Consider the following 17,351-nt stretch of genomic DNA (forward strand, 5'->3'; position numbering starts at 1 on the left):
CGAAAAGAAAAAGGGCAAGACAGGAATACATCATTATAGGTTACTAAGGAATGAAATCAATACAAAATTTGAGGAAAGTACAAGCAGAATGACTACAGGAAGAATTAGAAGAAATGAACGTAGCAAGGACATACTCAACACATAGAAAATTCGGAACAATCTTCAGTGAAATTAAATGCACAGCACTCAACAAGAGTTCGAAAGGAATTTCACTGTTAAACGTGCAGGAAAGAGCAGATGGCAGAAAACAGTTCATGGGAGGAACTACCACATGACTTGACGGAAGAAGAGATGAAAGCCGAATTGGAAAATGTGGGGGACTGACAATTAGAATTTAAAGCTCAGGAAAAGTTACACACAAACAACGCGGAATGGTTAGTTACCATTCCTTCAGAACTTACATGATCGTTGGGGAAGATGGCAATCAAATGAGTATTCACGTATCTGTGTGATTCATGAGACGGAAGTCTTAACAGCAGACTGCCAGAAAAAGACCATCTAGACACTACAGAAGCGACCAAGGGTCAGTAACTGCGATAGCTTTCAGACAATGACCTAAACAGCTCATAAATTCTAACTACTGACAAGAATAATAACAACATGCAAAAGAATGCAATACAAAGCTGACGATCTGTTTGAGGATACTAAAGTTGGAGTAAAAGATCCACAGAGGCCGATCTGACCTTTGACTTGATAGTAGAAGGGGTGTGTAAGAAAAATCAAGAGATCTTTATTGGATTTGTAGATCTTTAAATGATATTTCCCCCCCCCCCCCCCCCCCATGAACCATGGACCTTGCCGTTGGTGGGGAGGCTTGCGTGCCTCAGCGATACAGATAGCCGTACCATAGGTGCAACCACAACGGAGGGGTATCTGTTGAGAGGCCAGACAAACGTGTGGTTCCTGAAGAGGGGCAGCAGCCTTTTCAGTAGTTGCAAGGGCAACAGTCTGGATGATTGACTGATCTGGCCTTGTAACACTAACCAAAACGGCCTTGCTGTGCTGGTACTGCGAACGGCTGAAAGCAAGGGGAAACTACAGCCGTAATTTTTCCCGAGGGCATGCAGCTTTACTGTATGATTACATGATGATGGCGTCCTCTTGGATAAAATATTCCGGAGGTAACATAGTCCCCCATTCGGATCTCCAGGCGGAGACTACTCAAGAGGATGTCGTTATCAGGAGAAAGAAAACTGGCGTTCTACGGATCGGAGCGTGGAATGTCAGATCCCTTAATCGGGCAGGTAGGTTAGAAAATTTAAAAACTAAAATGGATAGGTTGAAGTTAGATATAGTGGGAATTAGTGAAGTTCGGTGGCAGGAGGAACAAGACTTCTGGTCAGGTGACTACAGGGTTATAAACACAAAATCAAATAGGGGTAATGCAGGAGTAGGTTTAATAATGAATAGGAAAATAGGAATGCGGGTAAGCTACTACAAACAGCATAGTGAACGCATTATTGTGGCCAAGATAGACACGAAGCCCACACCTACTACAGTAGTACAAGTTTATATGCCAACTAGCTCTGCAGATGACGAAGAAATTGAAGAAATGTATGATGAAATAAAAGAAATTATTCAGATTGTGAAGGGAGACGAAAATTTAATAGTCATGGGTGACTGGAATTCGAGTGTAGGAAAAGGGAGAGAAGGAAACGTAGTAGGTGAATATGGATTGGGGCTAAGAAATGAAAGAGGAAGCCGCCTGGTCGAATTTTGCACAGAGCACAACATAATCATAACTAACACTTGGTTTAAGAATCATGAAAGAAGGTTGTATACATGGAAGAATCCTGGAGATACTAAAAGGTTTCAGATAGATTATATAATGGTAAGACAGAGATTTAGGAACCAGATTTTAAATTGTAAGACATTTCCAGGGGCAGATGTGGACTCTGACCACAATCTATTGGTTATGACCTGTAGATTAAAACTGAAGAAACTGCAAAAAGGTGGGAATTTAAGGAGATGGGACCTGGATAAACTAAAAGAACCAGAGGTTGTACAGAGATTCAGGGAGAGCATAAGGGAGCAATTGACAGGAATGGGGGAAATAAATACAGTAGAAGGAGAATGGGTAGCTTTGAGGGATGAAGTAGTGAAGGCAGCAGAGGATCAAGTAGGTAAAAAGACGAGGGCTAGTAGAAATCCTTGGGTAACAGAAGAAATATTGAATTTAATTGATGAAACGAGAAAATATAAAAATGCAGTAAGTGAAACAGGCAAAAAGGAACACAAACGTCTCAAAAATGAGATCGACAGGAAGTGCAAACTGGCTAAGCAGGGATGGCTACAGGACAAATGTAAGGATGTAGAGGCCTATCTCACTAGGGGTAAGATAGATACCGCCTACAGGAAAACTAAAGAGACCTTTGGAGATAAGAGAACAACTTGTATGAATATCAAGAGCTCAGATGGAAACCCAGTTCTAAGCAAAGAAGGGAAAGCAGAAAGGTGGAAGGAGTATATAGAGGGTCTATACAAGGGCGATGTACTTGAGGACAATATTATGGAAATGGAAGAGGATGTAGATGAAGATGAAATGGGAGATACGATACTGCGTGAAGAGTTTGACAGAGCACTGAAAGACCTGAGTCGAAACAAGGCCCCCGGAGTAGACAACATTCCATTGGAACTACTGACGGCCGTGGGAGAGCCAGTCCTGACAAAACTCTACCATCTGGTGAGCAAGATGTATGAAACAGGCGAAATACCCTCAGACTTCAAGAAGAATATAATAATTCCAATCCCAAAGAAAGCAGGTGTTGACAGATGTGAAAATTACCGAACTATCAGCTTAATAAGTCACAGCTGCAAAATACTAACACGAATTCTTTACAGACGAATGGAAAAACTAGTAGAAGCCAACCTCGGGGAAGATCAGTTTGGATTCCGTAGAAACACTGAAACACGTGAGGCAATATTGACTTACGACTTATCTTAGAAGAAAGATTAAGGAAAGGCAAACCTACGTTTCTAGCATTTGTAGACTTAGAGAAAGCTTTTGACAATGTTGACTGGAATACTCTCCTTCAAATTCTAAAGGTGGCAGGGGTAAAATACAGGGAGCGAAAGGCTATTTACAATTTGTACAGAAACCAGATGGCAGTTATAAGAGTCGAGGGACATGAAAGGGAAGCAGTGGTTGGGAAGGGAGTAAGACAGGGTTGTAGCCTCTCCCCGATGTTGTTCAATCTGTATATTGAGCAAGCAGTAAAGGAAACAAAAGAAAAATTCGGAGTAGGTATTAAAATTCATGGAGAAGAAATAAAAACTTTGAGGTTCGCCGATGACATTGTAATTCTGTCAGAGACAGCAAAGGACTTGTAAGAGCAGTTGAATGGAATGGACAGTGTCTTGAAAGGAGGATATAAGATGAACATCAACAAAAGCAAAACAAGGAGAATGGAATGTAGTCTAATTAAGTCGGGTGATGCTGAGGAAATTAGATTAGGAAATGAGGCACTTAAAGTAGTAAAGGAGTTTTGGTATTTGGGGAGCAAAATAACTGATGATGGTCGAAGTAGAGAGGATATAAAATGTAGGCTGGCAATGGCAAGGAAAGTGTTTCTGAAGAAGAGAAATTTGTTAACATCCAGTATTGATTTAAGTGTCAGGAAGTCATTTCTGAAAGTATTCGTATGGAGTGTAGCCATGTATGGAAGTGAAACATGGACGATAAATAGTTTGGGCAAGAAGAGAATAGAAGCTTTCGAAATGTGGTGCTACAGAAGAATGCTGAAGATTAGATGGGTAGATCACATAGCTAATGAGGAAGTATTGAATAGGATTGGGGAGAAGAAAAGTTTGTGGCAAAACTTGACCAGAAGAAGGGATCGGTTGGTAGGACATGTTCTGAGGCATCAAGGGATCACCAATTTAGTATTGGAGGGCAGCGTGGAGGGTAAAAATCGTAGAGGGAGACCAAGGGATGAATACAATAAGCAGATTCAGAAGGATGTAGGTTGCAATAGGTACTGGGAGACGAAAAAGCTTGCACAGGATAGAGTAGCACGGAGAGCTGCATCAAACCAGTCTCAGGACTGAAGACAACAACAACAACAACAACAACAAATGATATTTGATAAGGAGAAATTGTGAAAATGTAAGACCTTTTTCTTAAAAAAAAATAGGTGTAAGAGATAGGGATTAGCACGTAACATACAATGTGTACAATGATCAACAAGGATTGGTACTCTGATTAAAGATAGTGAAAGACAGGGTTGCAGGTAGCCTCCAAAAATGTTCAGACTGAACACTGAAGAATCGTTGGTGGAATCAAAGAAACTTGTAGAAATGTAATTAAAACTGAGGTTGAAGAGGATTTCAATGATAAAATTCACTAGTGATATTGCTATGCCGACAAAGTGAGAAAGGAATATAGTAAACAGTCGAATGACCAAATTAGGATTAATGAACAGAAGAAAGACGACAGTGCTAGGGGGTGGCAAAAATAACATTGGTGGCAAAGTTTACATCAGAATTAAGGACAAACTGCTACCCTGAAGCCAATTTATGCTGAGGGACAATGTGTGGTTTTTATAAGGAGTAATGTAGCACGGAAAAACAGGAGATTCCTCATAAAACAAAGTTACTAATACCAAAGATATGCCTTAATTTGTGTTAGACATATCTGAATGTATGTTTGGAGCTCAGTACTGCAGGAAAATGATTTGTGGATTATGGGAAAAACAAGAAGGGAATTGGAGCATTCTAAATGTGGTGCTATAGAAGGATGTTGAAGTTAGGTGAATACATAACATAGGAACTCTAGAATATCTTTGCAGAGTAGGTGAGGATAGTGATACATGGAAAACCATGACACTACAAGGGTCAGCGTAATAGGTTAAATGTGAAAGCAACAGGGATTAACTGCAGTGGTAATGGAAATAGCTGTAGAAGGTAAAAACTGTAGGGCAAGACAGATCGAAATGCGTACCAGAAATGATAGTGAACTTTGGGTGCTCATGGCACTCTAAATCTGGTGCTCAAACAGGCAGAAACATCATGTACAGCAGGCAGAGTCTCTACTATGCATGTTTTGTTACTGAGAGTGGCTGTTACACCAAACCACGGTGGGGTGACAAGGTGATCCACAACTTGACAAGCTGAGGCTCTGAAGAAAAATGGATCAAATGGCTCTGAGCACTATGTGGCTTAACTTGTGAGGTCATCAGTCGCCTAGAACTTAGAACTAATTAAACCTAACTAAGGACATCACACACATCCATGCCCGAGGCACGATTCGAACCTGCGACCGTAGCGGTCGCTCGGTTCCAGACTGTAGCGTCTAGAACCGCACGGCCACTCCGGCCGGCTGGCCTCCGAAGACATTTGCTTCTGTTTGGTGCTTTATTAGCATATTTCTTGTTACCAGCAGAAGTTTTACGGCAAATAATTGGGTTTTTTTTCCTCTCTCATTGATGCCAACCACCGCTAATGGTCTTTTAAACATGTGTTTATCTGACCTCTGCTAGACCATTCCAGTACATCGGCAGTATTAGATGTTTATCAATCTTTACCTAAAGTGTTACATGCTCAGTGCATACCACCCTACCTCTTATAGTAGATTTTCTTTGTATGATGCTAGTGTACATGCCTGAATTATTGCAGACATTGGTTTGCTGATTCTGATGAGAATGAATCACTGAAGTGTTGACAGTAACACACTATTTTCTCTACCAACCTATTCTTAATTAACCACTCTCCCATGATACTACAGTCCGCCTTCTTAGCTGGGTGGTAATGTACTTGCCTCCCATGCAAGTGGGTCCAGGTTCGTTTCCCAGCTGGACTGGAGATTTTCTCCACTCGTGGACTGGGTGTTGTGTTGTCCTCACCATCGTTTCATCCTCACCACTGGCACACAAGTCGCCCAATGTGGCATCGACTGGAGTAAGACTTGCACTCGGTGGTAGAACTTCCCCACAATGGGGCGTCCCGCCCAACAATGCCATACACTCATTTCAATTTTCTTCATGCTACTACAACCTAATCCTGTGTATACCAGCCTGTTATTCATCTATGTTCTGATTATGTTCCCAGTTGACTTTCCTGACCCTAATTAAATCTAGACTGAGCATTTACAGTTGGCTTTTTGGTATTTATATCTTATCTACCACATAATGGTGTGTGTGTGTGTGTGTGTGTGGTGAGAACTCACCGCATGCGAGAGACAGTGGCCTCATCAGGTTGAGGAGTCATGGGCCATGCAGCAGCAGGTGTCTGGCGAGGTGCGCTGGCAGAGATGTCGGCGGCGGGGGCGGCGGTGGTGGTGGCAGGCCTCATCTGTGTGGCGGCTGGTGGGCTGCACACACACAGAGAGAAAGAGAGGCACAGTGTGAGCTGGCTGATGGGTCCTCGTGGGGTCCTGGGCGCGGCTCACTGCAGCCAGCACTGCTGAGGGCCTGTCCACATACACACGCACACACACAAACGCAGGACACACGCCGACAATGGGAGTAGCGGTGCAGATAGTGCAAACGACTTGCCAGTGACAAAATCACATCAGTTGTGTCGAAGTGGGAGCAATGAAAGTGAAAGTTTGGCTCTATGCTCTCATGTGTCATGTAAGTGCATGAGGAAAACTGTCCCTGCATCTTGACAGAAACATTTTAATTTCTATATATAGAAAGAAGACTGACTTAAAAAAGGAAAAAAGGAAATGATCATATGGCACTGTTGGCCGGGAGGCCCCATGCGTCGGAGTTCGGCCGCCGCATCCTTTTTAGTTGACGCGCTTTGGCGACTTGCGGGTCAATGATGATGCACATATAACACCCAGGCCTCTGCCGGGAATTGAACCCGGGCCCCATGCGTGGTAGGCGTAAACGCTACCGCTGAACTACGGAGGCAGACTTTTTTTTTAAAAAAGAAAGGGAAAAATTACTGAACATTTAAGCGGAAATAGCAACTTTATTTCCATGAAATGGTGAAGCCACATTTTCAGAAATTCACTTCGGCTAAAAAAATGGAAAAAACAAAAATGTGCAGTATTGGCAGTGGTTACACTGACCACACACACACACACACACACACACACAGTAAGCGTTAAATGGATGTTGCTTTCGTCCTGTACAATTTTACTCCTTGTTTTCCACAAGTGTAATACATAACAGCAAAAAATGATACACAGCGATGGGTTATGCCTGCTCAGGGAAACTACTGCTGCAAAGCAGGACCCAGTTCATCGACTGGACGTCAGAACGCTTTGATTAGTATACTGAAGGTAATAACAGCTCTCTATTAGCACGGGACGTAGCCGTTTAATGCCGTGTTGGACATATTTCTAGTTCCAGATGATTGTGTCACATAGACATCACTCACAAACAAAAGTACTTCTGACAGATGGCTGCTAGCAGGTATTATTATACCAGTTTATAAGTTTGTACTCCAGCTCGTGTGACTTCCTTCACAGAGGCAAAGTCATGCTGTCTGGGGAGTTTATGTTCGACGTTATCTTTCCTTCCATACTCGCGCAATTAAAGCTTCGATCTACGATTGTGGTCATACCAAGACAAGCCGCATATGTACCTGAAACACTGGAAGGCTTGCAAGGGAGTTATCGTTTTGGTCTAATGTTTCAACTGTTCTGTAGTGTGAGTCATTCTACAGTCCAGACCCACTTTGGGTTTCCGACCAACGGTCCTGCGCTTACCTTTCCGAACGACAACAGTGTAAATCGATCCCCTTCTCAAGTAAACCGAAAACTTTATAACGATAGGTTAAACAAATTAGATCCCAAATAAAGTTGTACATCTCCCTATGTGTACTGCAAATAAACCAAAATAATGCTCGATACATCGTATATGTCAACATTTACATAAAACGGAGGGACAAGCATATCCACAGATATACGACGAGATTTTTCAGGCTAAACAATCGCCATAGTGCAGTGTTTACAGTGATTCTTCCCGAGATATAGTCCGTCGTCATCAGGCACAGAGTTTGGTCAAAAATCTTCACAACCATACTTATCGTGAGAGAAAAGGAAATCACATCCAAACAAGACTGCATCGAAATATATTCCATTCTACATCACCAGCTATCCTTGCCAATATTTGACAAATTGGTGCGTGGCATGTGGTTTGCTGCCAAGCTATGCACTGAGGGAGAAGCTTTTATGTATCTAAAGCAAGTTTTTTTTTCTCGGGAATTCTTAAAACAGGCATGCAATTGTAAAAATTCAGAGTGGATTAATATCGACCAAGCACGTGTAAATCATCAACTGTAAAATGTTAGAAGTATCGCATTTTACGTACGAAGTTCTCGTGCACGCTCTACAACCCAGTTCAGTTGCCGACCGCAGGAGAGTCCGTCCGCACACGGAGCGCCTTCCCCTCTGGCGCGGCACATTTCCGACCGTCCGACGCCCGCCCTGGCTTCACTGCCGTCTGCCACCCCTCGTACACTGCCGACTTGGCCCCATCCCATTTTCATCTGCTGCCGAAACTTAAAGAAACCCAATCGAGGACTTTGCTCTGGTAGTGGTGCAGCGGTGCGTCGAGAGGTGAGGTTGTGGGTTCGTCAACAAAGTCAAACATTCTTCAGTGACGGCATCGCGAGTCTGGTCTCTTGTTGGCACAGATGTGTTCGTCGCAAGGGCGGCTATGTTGATTTACAGATACGTAAACATGAAGAGAAAATGCAGAATGTTAATAAAGTCTGCCTTATTTAAAGCGCTTTAAGAGTTTTCAAATAAAAAATTCGACGGCTAGCACTGATATTTGCAAACTCAAATTTTACTTTCCCATTCGTTTTCATGGCTTTTAATAAATATTAATAAATACATTGTCTGGAGTATTACTCTGGTTTATCTGCTCTGTGACGTACAAAATGAGAAATAAACTAAAAAGACTGCACCAAGAGACTCGACCCCAGGACCCTCGGATTACCGCTCGGAACTCTCTCTGGACCTGTGCCGACATAAACGACCCGTTCCCCGCCCGACCCGCGCCAAAAGACCCAACGTTTGGTGAACACTTGGCGTTCTGGAGCCCTCATTTATGTCACAGTGATTTCTGGCCGAGCCCTGCAGAGACCATAAATCTGGAGGAAGTCGGTGTTGACCAGCAGGTGAGCTGCCCTTGTCAGTGAAAAGGAATAGAGAGACCCCTGTTCGACAGAGAACGCAGAATAATTTCTGGCGGCGAACATGCAATCGATTTGGAATTGTTCAGCGTTACACTTTCCCAAATTTCCTCATTTTAGAATGGATCTATCAATTCTTGCAATGTAAGGGAGATCATTTTCTGCATTGAAGAACACCCCAACAGACAGATGCGTGAGCCCAGATGAGGAGCATTTGGATTGCCATTTATTTGCCATAATGCTTTTAGTGCTGGGAGTCTGAAGAGATGCTCGACACGTCTTTGATGCTGCTCTTTCCATTTAAACAGAGGGGTGCGTCTTTAAGGGATATGGATCTTGTCAGGACAGAAAGGCGTTCGGAAGCAATTCGCTGTGGCCTCCAACATTTGCCTTAAGTGAAAATGACAATCCACTGACAATCATTTTCAACAAAGACGCCACATGGATTTGAACCAACTCACCTTCCGAATCCACGGACTACTAGTTCAGCGGCTCGTCTCGCAGAGCTACCCGGAGTCGGTGGAGAATCGAGGAAAACCGGTTGCTGTACACTTTTTTACAATAAAATAAAAAGCATCGCAACAAAAGATTGAATTCTTACATAGCCTGTTTTTCCTTTACATGTGCATGTTTGGTCATTCCACACTGCATGAGTGAGTGCATATTTTTAAGATTTAACTGTGCATGGAATTGCTGGCTTCAGTTACTGTGCTATTACAAGAGCAGAAATAGATTTCGTACGAAGGGGTGAGCCAGGTATGAAGGGTGCTGCCAGCTCAGACGAATTCAAGCAGCCCGCTTTTAGAAACGAACGAACTATAGAATGCGCTGTCATCCTGTACCCCTTCCGCTCTCCACAAACCCCCCCCCCCCCACCCAAAAATAAAAGTTCATATAGGAACTGATTTTCATAACTGATATCATGCAAGTCATCAGATTGGGTGATATTTTGCCATTTCGTCTACTAATGACAGAATACTGAGCAAATTTTTTTAGAGCAATACAGCCATCGCCATTTAGGCGATATATTTTTGGGCGACACAGCTGAATACGAGTGTATTTTTATCCACTGATTTTAATTTAATATTATTTTCTATGATATTTACCATTTCGCTGCCTTGTGAAATACTGTAATATTGCAGCTACAGTCGCAGGTTCGAATCCTGCCTCGGGCATGGATGTGTGTGACGTCCTTAGGTTAGTTAGGTTTAAGTAGTTCTAAGTTCTAGGGGACTGATGACCTCAGCAGTTAAGTCCCATAGTGCTCAGAGCCATTTGAACCACAACAGCACGAACACAATAAACGGTAGGTAGCACTTACATTACATTCGACTGCAATTAACAACTGAACTTGTTAAAAAAACTGAAATCAAGCAAGGCCAACATTGGGTTTTGGCTAAGAGAGCTATAGAGAGCTGACAGTGCTACGAATGTCTGGACGGCTCAAATCTATCTTTGGCCTTACTGACTGCTGATAGTGCGTATTCCTTTTGCGTCGTGTGATTGAAAAGCAAAATATTTTTCAATTTCACTACATGGCAACTACGACGTACGTACTTTCATATACGTGACGGGGGGGAGGTGTTCTTTGGGGGGGAGGAAACCAAACAGCGAGGTCATCGGTGTCATCGGGTTAGGGGAGGGCGGGGAAGGAACTCGGCCATGCCCTTTAAAAGGGCCATCCCGGCATTTGCCTGGGACATCACGGAAAACCTAAATCAGAATGGCCGGAAGCGGGATTGTTGAACTGTCGTCCCCCAAAATGCGGGTCCAGCCACTGCGCCACTTCGCTCGGCTTGACAAGGGGAGGGTGAGGGGGGGGGGGTCATTTTGGGTTGTTTATTTTGTTACTGCAGCATGCGTTCCTTTGTTTATTTAGTTTTGGTGCCATTGGAGCAGCTGCCGTTGCTCTCTCTCTCTCTCTCTGTGTGTGTGTGTGTGTGTGCGTGTGTGTGTGTGTGTGTGTGTAAGTAACCCGTGATCTAGGGGTAGCGTATTTGACTAATAACCACGACTTCCTTGGTCTTTGGTTCCAGCCTCGCCACTAATTGAATATTGAATAGAAACCATCATCAATGGCGGCTGAAAACTTCCAGCATGAAAAGTCTCACTCGATCGTCCAGCGGCCTTGTCCACAGGGGTGGAGGAGGGGGAAGAGGTCCAGGGCACCTTCTTGCCACTGGGTTGCCAAACTGCTCCAAAAACGTCGAAGAATCAGCAATGATCAATGGCACGAGGATGCAGAAGGCAATGGAAACCACTTGCGATGGTAATTAGCTGATAAACGTTATGTCACTGTAAAAATTTTTAAGAGATAGTACGTATTTGTTGGAAAAACATAATTGCGGTTTTATAAAACGATAATTGTAATCATTAAAAATGATAAACATGAAAATTAAAGAAAAAGGGCATATTTAGGATCCATTTTTGTTACTCTTTTTTGCGAGATGGCCTTCTCGCTTGTTCCGGCGAATGTTTGAACTCAGCTAAACTCTTGATTTGTGTGTTAATATATTGTACACTGCATCAGACATCATGCAGTCCAAACAGGTTATAACGATGTACAAGGGACCGTGAGTTTCCGTTAGTTATACCCGGGAGTCGCGCAAACCGCTTTTTGCTTTGGTTTTTGATAAAAATTTCACGTCTGTAGATTTCAGGCTGTCATGGAGTCGGCTTCTGAAAAGGTAGCAGAGATACAGTGCACCTGCAGTATTTACAACACACTGTTTATGGAGAGGGACTGAAGAGGAATTTTTCTTGTGTTTTTACAGTATGAGCAGCAATAAAATGCCGTCAAAATGCAGGAAACGTCAATAAGTGAAGGAAGTAGTAGAAACAATGTAAATCATATTGTAGGTGGTCTTGGACAGTGAACGAGGTAACGTGTTGCGCACGCCTAGAACTTGCAGTGAGTGCTGTGAGGTAGGGCAGCCAGCAAGCACACACCTCCGCTTCAGTCGCTGTGTCATAACATTTAACCAACAGTACCAAAATGGAAAGACAGTATTCTTTACATAAATTTGTAATTAGGCTGTTTAGGTTCTTTATATACGTAACGCCACCGCCACGTAGAGCTCTGTATGAAAATCACTGGCTGTGGTGTGTGCAGTCTGTGGCTGGGTGGCATTGTTGTAATAGTCGCTGTTGTAGTGTTGGGCAGTTGGCTGTTAACAGCGCGTAGCGTTGCGCAGTTGGAGGTGAGCCGCCAGCAGCGGTGGATGTGGGGAGAGAGATGGCGGAGTTTTGAGAGCGGATGATCTGGACGTGTGTCTACCAGAAAGAGTAAATTTGTAAGACTGGATGTCATGAACTGCTATATATATTATGACCTTTGAACACTATTAAAGTAAATACATTGTTTGTTCTCTATCAAAATCTTTCATTTGTTAACTATGCCTAACAGTAGTTAGTGCCTTCAGTAGGTAGAATCTTTTATTTAGCTGGCAGTAGTGGCGCTTGCTGTACTGCAGTAGTTCGAGTAACGAAGATTTTTGTGAGGTAAGTGATTTGTGAAAGGTATAGGTTAAAGTTAGTCAGGGCCATTCTCTTTTAGGGATTATTGAAAGTCAGATTGCGTTGCGCTAAAAATATTGTGTGTCAGTTTAGCGTTGATCAGAATAAGTAAAGAGCGAAATGTCTGAGTACGTTCAAATAACGTAAGAGGTTAACCAGCATAGTAATTCAATAATTTTTCTAAGGGGACGTTTCAAATTGCAGGAAGGCCTACACTTCCTCCTACGTTTCTCGTTAAAATGTTCCACAGATGTGATGAACTCTATCTAAAACATTAGATATACTGAACACACGTAACCACTAAACATCAATAACGAGAACACTATTACTCCATTTCTGTTCTTTGAAAAAACAACTATGACCACAGCCAAGTCAGTTCTGTAACTTTTTTAACCAGTTGCTTTAGCTTTAATTGCAGTACAGTAACGCATACTACAATATACTGTCCTAGTTAAGGTTATCTGTTCCACTTGTTTGTTTTCGCATCCAAGATGTGCTTACGCATTTTGCATTTGACGATGTATTCGTTGTGACGCCTCATTTGCTAACAACAGTCTGTAGAAATCGATTGTTTGAAAATTAGCGTTACATCCCCGAATACGCAAGAAACAAAACCGAATGTTGGACCTTACAGCCGATGCCTTTCTCCGAAAATGGAATAAAAACCGCAGCTTTATACGGTAAGTCGCAAAAAGGGATGTCGTACTAAGCGACTTTTTAAACACAGTAGAACCCCTCTAACCCGACCTTGGATGGTCCGTCACTCTGGCTAGTGCGGCCGTGCTCAGGCTCGCGAGCCCGTGCCTACTTGTCACTGACTGGACGCCTGTCGCGCTATTGTTGCGGTGTCTATCGTTGTGCGTATTGCTACACTCTACGCTATTGTGCAGTTTTATCCTTTGTTTGGATTAAAAAACGTCGTTGTTTGCTTTATTCAGTGTTCTCTACAATACTTATTACTGTAGATACATTGTGTGTACAGTTGCCTGTTTTTCAACATGCCTGGATTCAAATGTAAACACGTAACTCTTTCACTAGACGAAGGAGAATCGCTCCAAAAATTTGCAATGGAACTGAATGTAGGTGTTACGACAATTAAGGATTGGAGGAAGAATCGGAAAGACATTGAATCCTATACAGTTACGATTGATGGTGAAAATACTCTGAAGAATCGCAAAACATTAAAGAAGCCTAAACTCGAAATGCTTGATAACGCATTGTGTATGTAGTTTTGTCAAGAAAGAAGGAAAGGAACGCCAATATCCGGGCCAATTCTCCAAGAAAAAGCGATAGTCTTGCACAAAAAACTGGAAGCTGAAAGTAAATTTGCTGCCAGTGAAGGCTGGATTGATCGTTGGGAAACCCGTCATGGCGTCCGGTGAAAAACTATCTGCCGATGCCGCAGCTGCTAAGGAGTTTTCTTTTAAGTTTCAAGAAATTATAGAAGAAAATGAACTGTTACCCTGCCAAGTGTATAACATCGACGGGAACTTAAAAATGTTGCCAACAAAAACGCTCGCAGCTTCAAATGATTCTGTGGTAGGCACGAAACTTAGAATAACAGTCATTCCTTGTAGCAACTCAGATGGGACCCACAATCTCCACTTGCTCGTCACTGGCAAATCTAAGAAGCCAAGGGCATTTAAAAATATAAACTTCCTTGCCGGTTTATTACCACAATCAAAAATGTTTCGAGGGACTGCAACCTAAAGCAAAATAATCTGCCTGTTCATGCTCTACTGCTGTTGGATAACGCACCATCACATCCATCTTAGGAAGATTTGGTGAAGGGGGACATAAAAGCTCTCTTTCTGCTTCCTAATGTGACCTCACTCATCAAACCAATGGATCAGGGCGTTATCAATGGTTAAAAAGGCGATATCGCAGAAAGTATATCAGCTCAACCTGGGAAAAATCTGAAGGAGGTCATAACTTATTTGAGGCAATGAAATACCTGAACATCAAAGATGCTATCTACACAGTAGCTGCAGCATAGGATGAACTGAAACCTGACACTGCGGAAATGGTGGCGTACGCGTTGGCCACAAGTTATGACTGAAAATGAGCATACCAAAGATGAGCAAAGCAACGACGCCCTGGAAATCGTTAAAGATCTACAAACTCTGCAGCCGAACGTCCCTGCCAATGAAGTTGAGGAGTGGACCAACGAATGTGACAAAGACTGACACTTTTGAAGAGCTCAATGACGACCAGATTGTTGCCGCTGTCAGCCAGGAAACTGTGAATGAAGACTCGGACGGCGAAGACGAACCCCCCACCCGGATTTCACACAACGATGCAAAAAACGCTTTTGACCTCGCCCTTCAGTACGTCGAGCAGAATCCAACTCCAATGGACGTTTTGTGGATAAAAAAATGGAGGGACACTGCAGCTAAATCTAGAATAACATCTGCTAAACAAAAATGTATCATGGACTTTTTTTCCAAGTAATTTGTTTTCATTTTTACTGTAAAAACAATGCATACAGTATAATCAATTCTTAGTTTACACATACAGTAGTTTATTTCATTGCAAAAAAATTCTTTTTTATATATAGTGCAATAAACATTTCTTAGTTTACAGTACATATCGTTAATACGTTATTAAGTACAGTACAGTACTGTAATTTGTTTGTCGTTTTTCCTTTTAAAACCAATACATATTATAATGTGTGTAGACGGTTTTTGATTAATGTATTGTTTAACACTGGGTAAAAAAGTCTTTTTATATTACTGTAGACGTCTTTTAGTTCTTAAATCGTTTAATTTTTTGTACTAAATCTCTTTTTATATTTTTTGCAATAAATATTAGATTTTTCGGATAGTCCGACCTTTTTCTCGTTCCGATCATGGTCCCGGTCCCGAAGGTGACGGATTAGAGGGGTTCTACTGTATAGCGTTCACATAGGGTTAGGTGGAACCATTGGATTTCGGTCCTACAGCCAACAAGTCGTTAAAAGTGATGTCGCTATAAACTGTCTCGACTGAATGTATCCGCAGGACGTGTGGCCTGTAATTGAAAGAGTGGCCTGATAATTTCTCCACTGGCAAAAGCTTCCGGACTCGTCCGCCATTTGGATCCCTGGGAGGTGACAGCCCAGGGGCAGGTGACTGTAAGAAAAGGTTGAATAACCAACGAAAGGCTTGCGTTGAATGGCGTGGGGCCCGAAATATGAGAAGTGTAAACATGGTAGGGAAGGTCGAAAACCTGAAATGAGATATGGTAAGACTCAATCTAGATACAGTGGGGGTCAGCGATGTTAGTGGGAACAAGACCAGGATTTTGGCCAGTCGAGTATATGGCAATATCAACAACAGTAGCAAGTGGTACAACGGCAGTAGGAGTCGTTACCAACAGGAAGGTGGAACAGGGGGAGTATTACTGCGAACAGTTCGGTGACAGAGTTGTTTCCATCAGAGTAGACAGCATGCCAACACTGGCAACAGTTAGTTCAGGTACACGCGCCGACGTCACATGCAGAAGATGAAGACGTAGAGAAAGTGTATGAGGATACTCAATCGCTGATTCAGTACGTAAAAGGAGATGAAAATGCAGTAATAACGGGGGACTGGAATGCGGTGGTAGGTGGAGGGTAGCAGGGGAATATGAGCACGAGAAAGAATTCTGCAACACAGTTCGGACAGCGGACAGTAATAGCGAATACTCAGTTCAGGAGGGAGAGATATACTTGGGAAACGCCGTGAGACACAAGGGTATTCCAGTGAGATTACATTGTGGCCAGGCAGAGATTCCGACATCCGGTATTGGATTGTAAGACGTATCCAGGAGTAGATATAGACTCAGATCACAATTTAGTAGTGGTGAAGAGGAGGCTGAAGTTTAGAAGACTAGTCGGGAAGAAGCAGTGTGCACACAAGTGGGAAGCACTAAGGAATGAAGAGCTACGCTTAAAGGTCTCTGAGGCTACAGATACTGCAATAATGTGTAGCTCATTAGCCACTTAGAATGGACATCTCTAAAAAGGGCAGTTACAGGAAAAAGGTCAAGTAAACCAAAGTCCTAAAATACATACGTTATGAGGTATGAGCACTTTTTCATGGTCGACACTGTGTAACCAGCAGTGAATAGTCTTTGTCTCACTCTTTCTAATGAGTCAGTCGTTTTGTATTCCGTTCTTTGTACCCAACGGATATGTTTGTACTAGTGGAGGAAACAGTTGTGTCCTGGTGGCAAAGTTTAATCATCCCCCACTCGAACGTCATTTAGGCATGGTGAGAATTCTGAGGGGCAATGATCATCGTTCATAAAGTTACAACAATATCACATCACACAGTCATGAACAGTTAACATTTCTTAAAACAAACATGAGATCGGACAGTTAGTGATGACGGTAGCCCAACAAACTAATGTTCAACCACGTGGTTGGCTCCCCACGGACGAAAGATACACAAAGCAAGGAAAATTTAAGAGAAGGCAAAGCTATTGATATTTAGGAAATTGAAAGCTTATACAGGCACAGCTGAAGGCAAACCGACATTCATACAGAAGCGAGTGCTCACTTCTTATCGCTACAGAAATTTTCTAAAAGAAAAATCTGCCAAAGTTTTGCATTCCTTGCTGCGGCAAGGCAAAGCAATCTTTCAGAGTTGAAAAGCGAGACCAAAAGCTAACAGGTCTCCTCTCGCCAAGTAACGACGCGCCACGCGCCACGCGCCACGCGCCACCCTTCTTCGACTGGAGCACAGCTGTGGACGCTTCCCGTACCGGCGGCAGACTGCCCCCTT

General features: G+C 42.9%; 1 protein-coding gene across 1 annotated transcript in view; it reads right to left on the reverse strand.

The window, feature by feature from the left end:
- Positions 1 to 17,351, reverse strand: part of LOC124553378 — a 61,279-nt gene that overhangs the window by 17,315 nt on the left and 26,613 nt on the right. Inside the window, exon 2 of the mRNA XM_047127249.1 lies at positions 6,164 to 6,307. Within this exon, the coding sequence (XP_046983205.1) occupies positions 6,164 to 6,288 (125 nt within the window). The 5' untranslated portion in view covers positions 6,289 to 6,307. The remainder of the gene's footprint in view (positions 1 to 6,163; positions 6,308 to 17,351) is intronic.

Source organism: Schistocerca americana, chromosome 11 (assembly GCF_021461395.2).
Source record: "Schistocerca americana isolate TAMUIC-IGC-003095 chromosome 11, iqSchAmer2.1, whole genome shotgun sequence".
Lineage (NCBI taxonomy): Eukaryota > Metazoa > Arthropoda > Insecta > Orthoptera > Acrididae > Schistocerca > Schistocerca americana.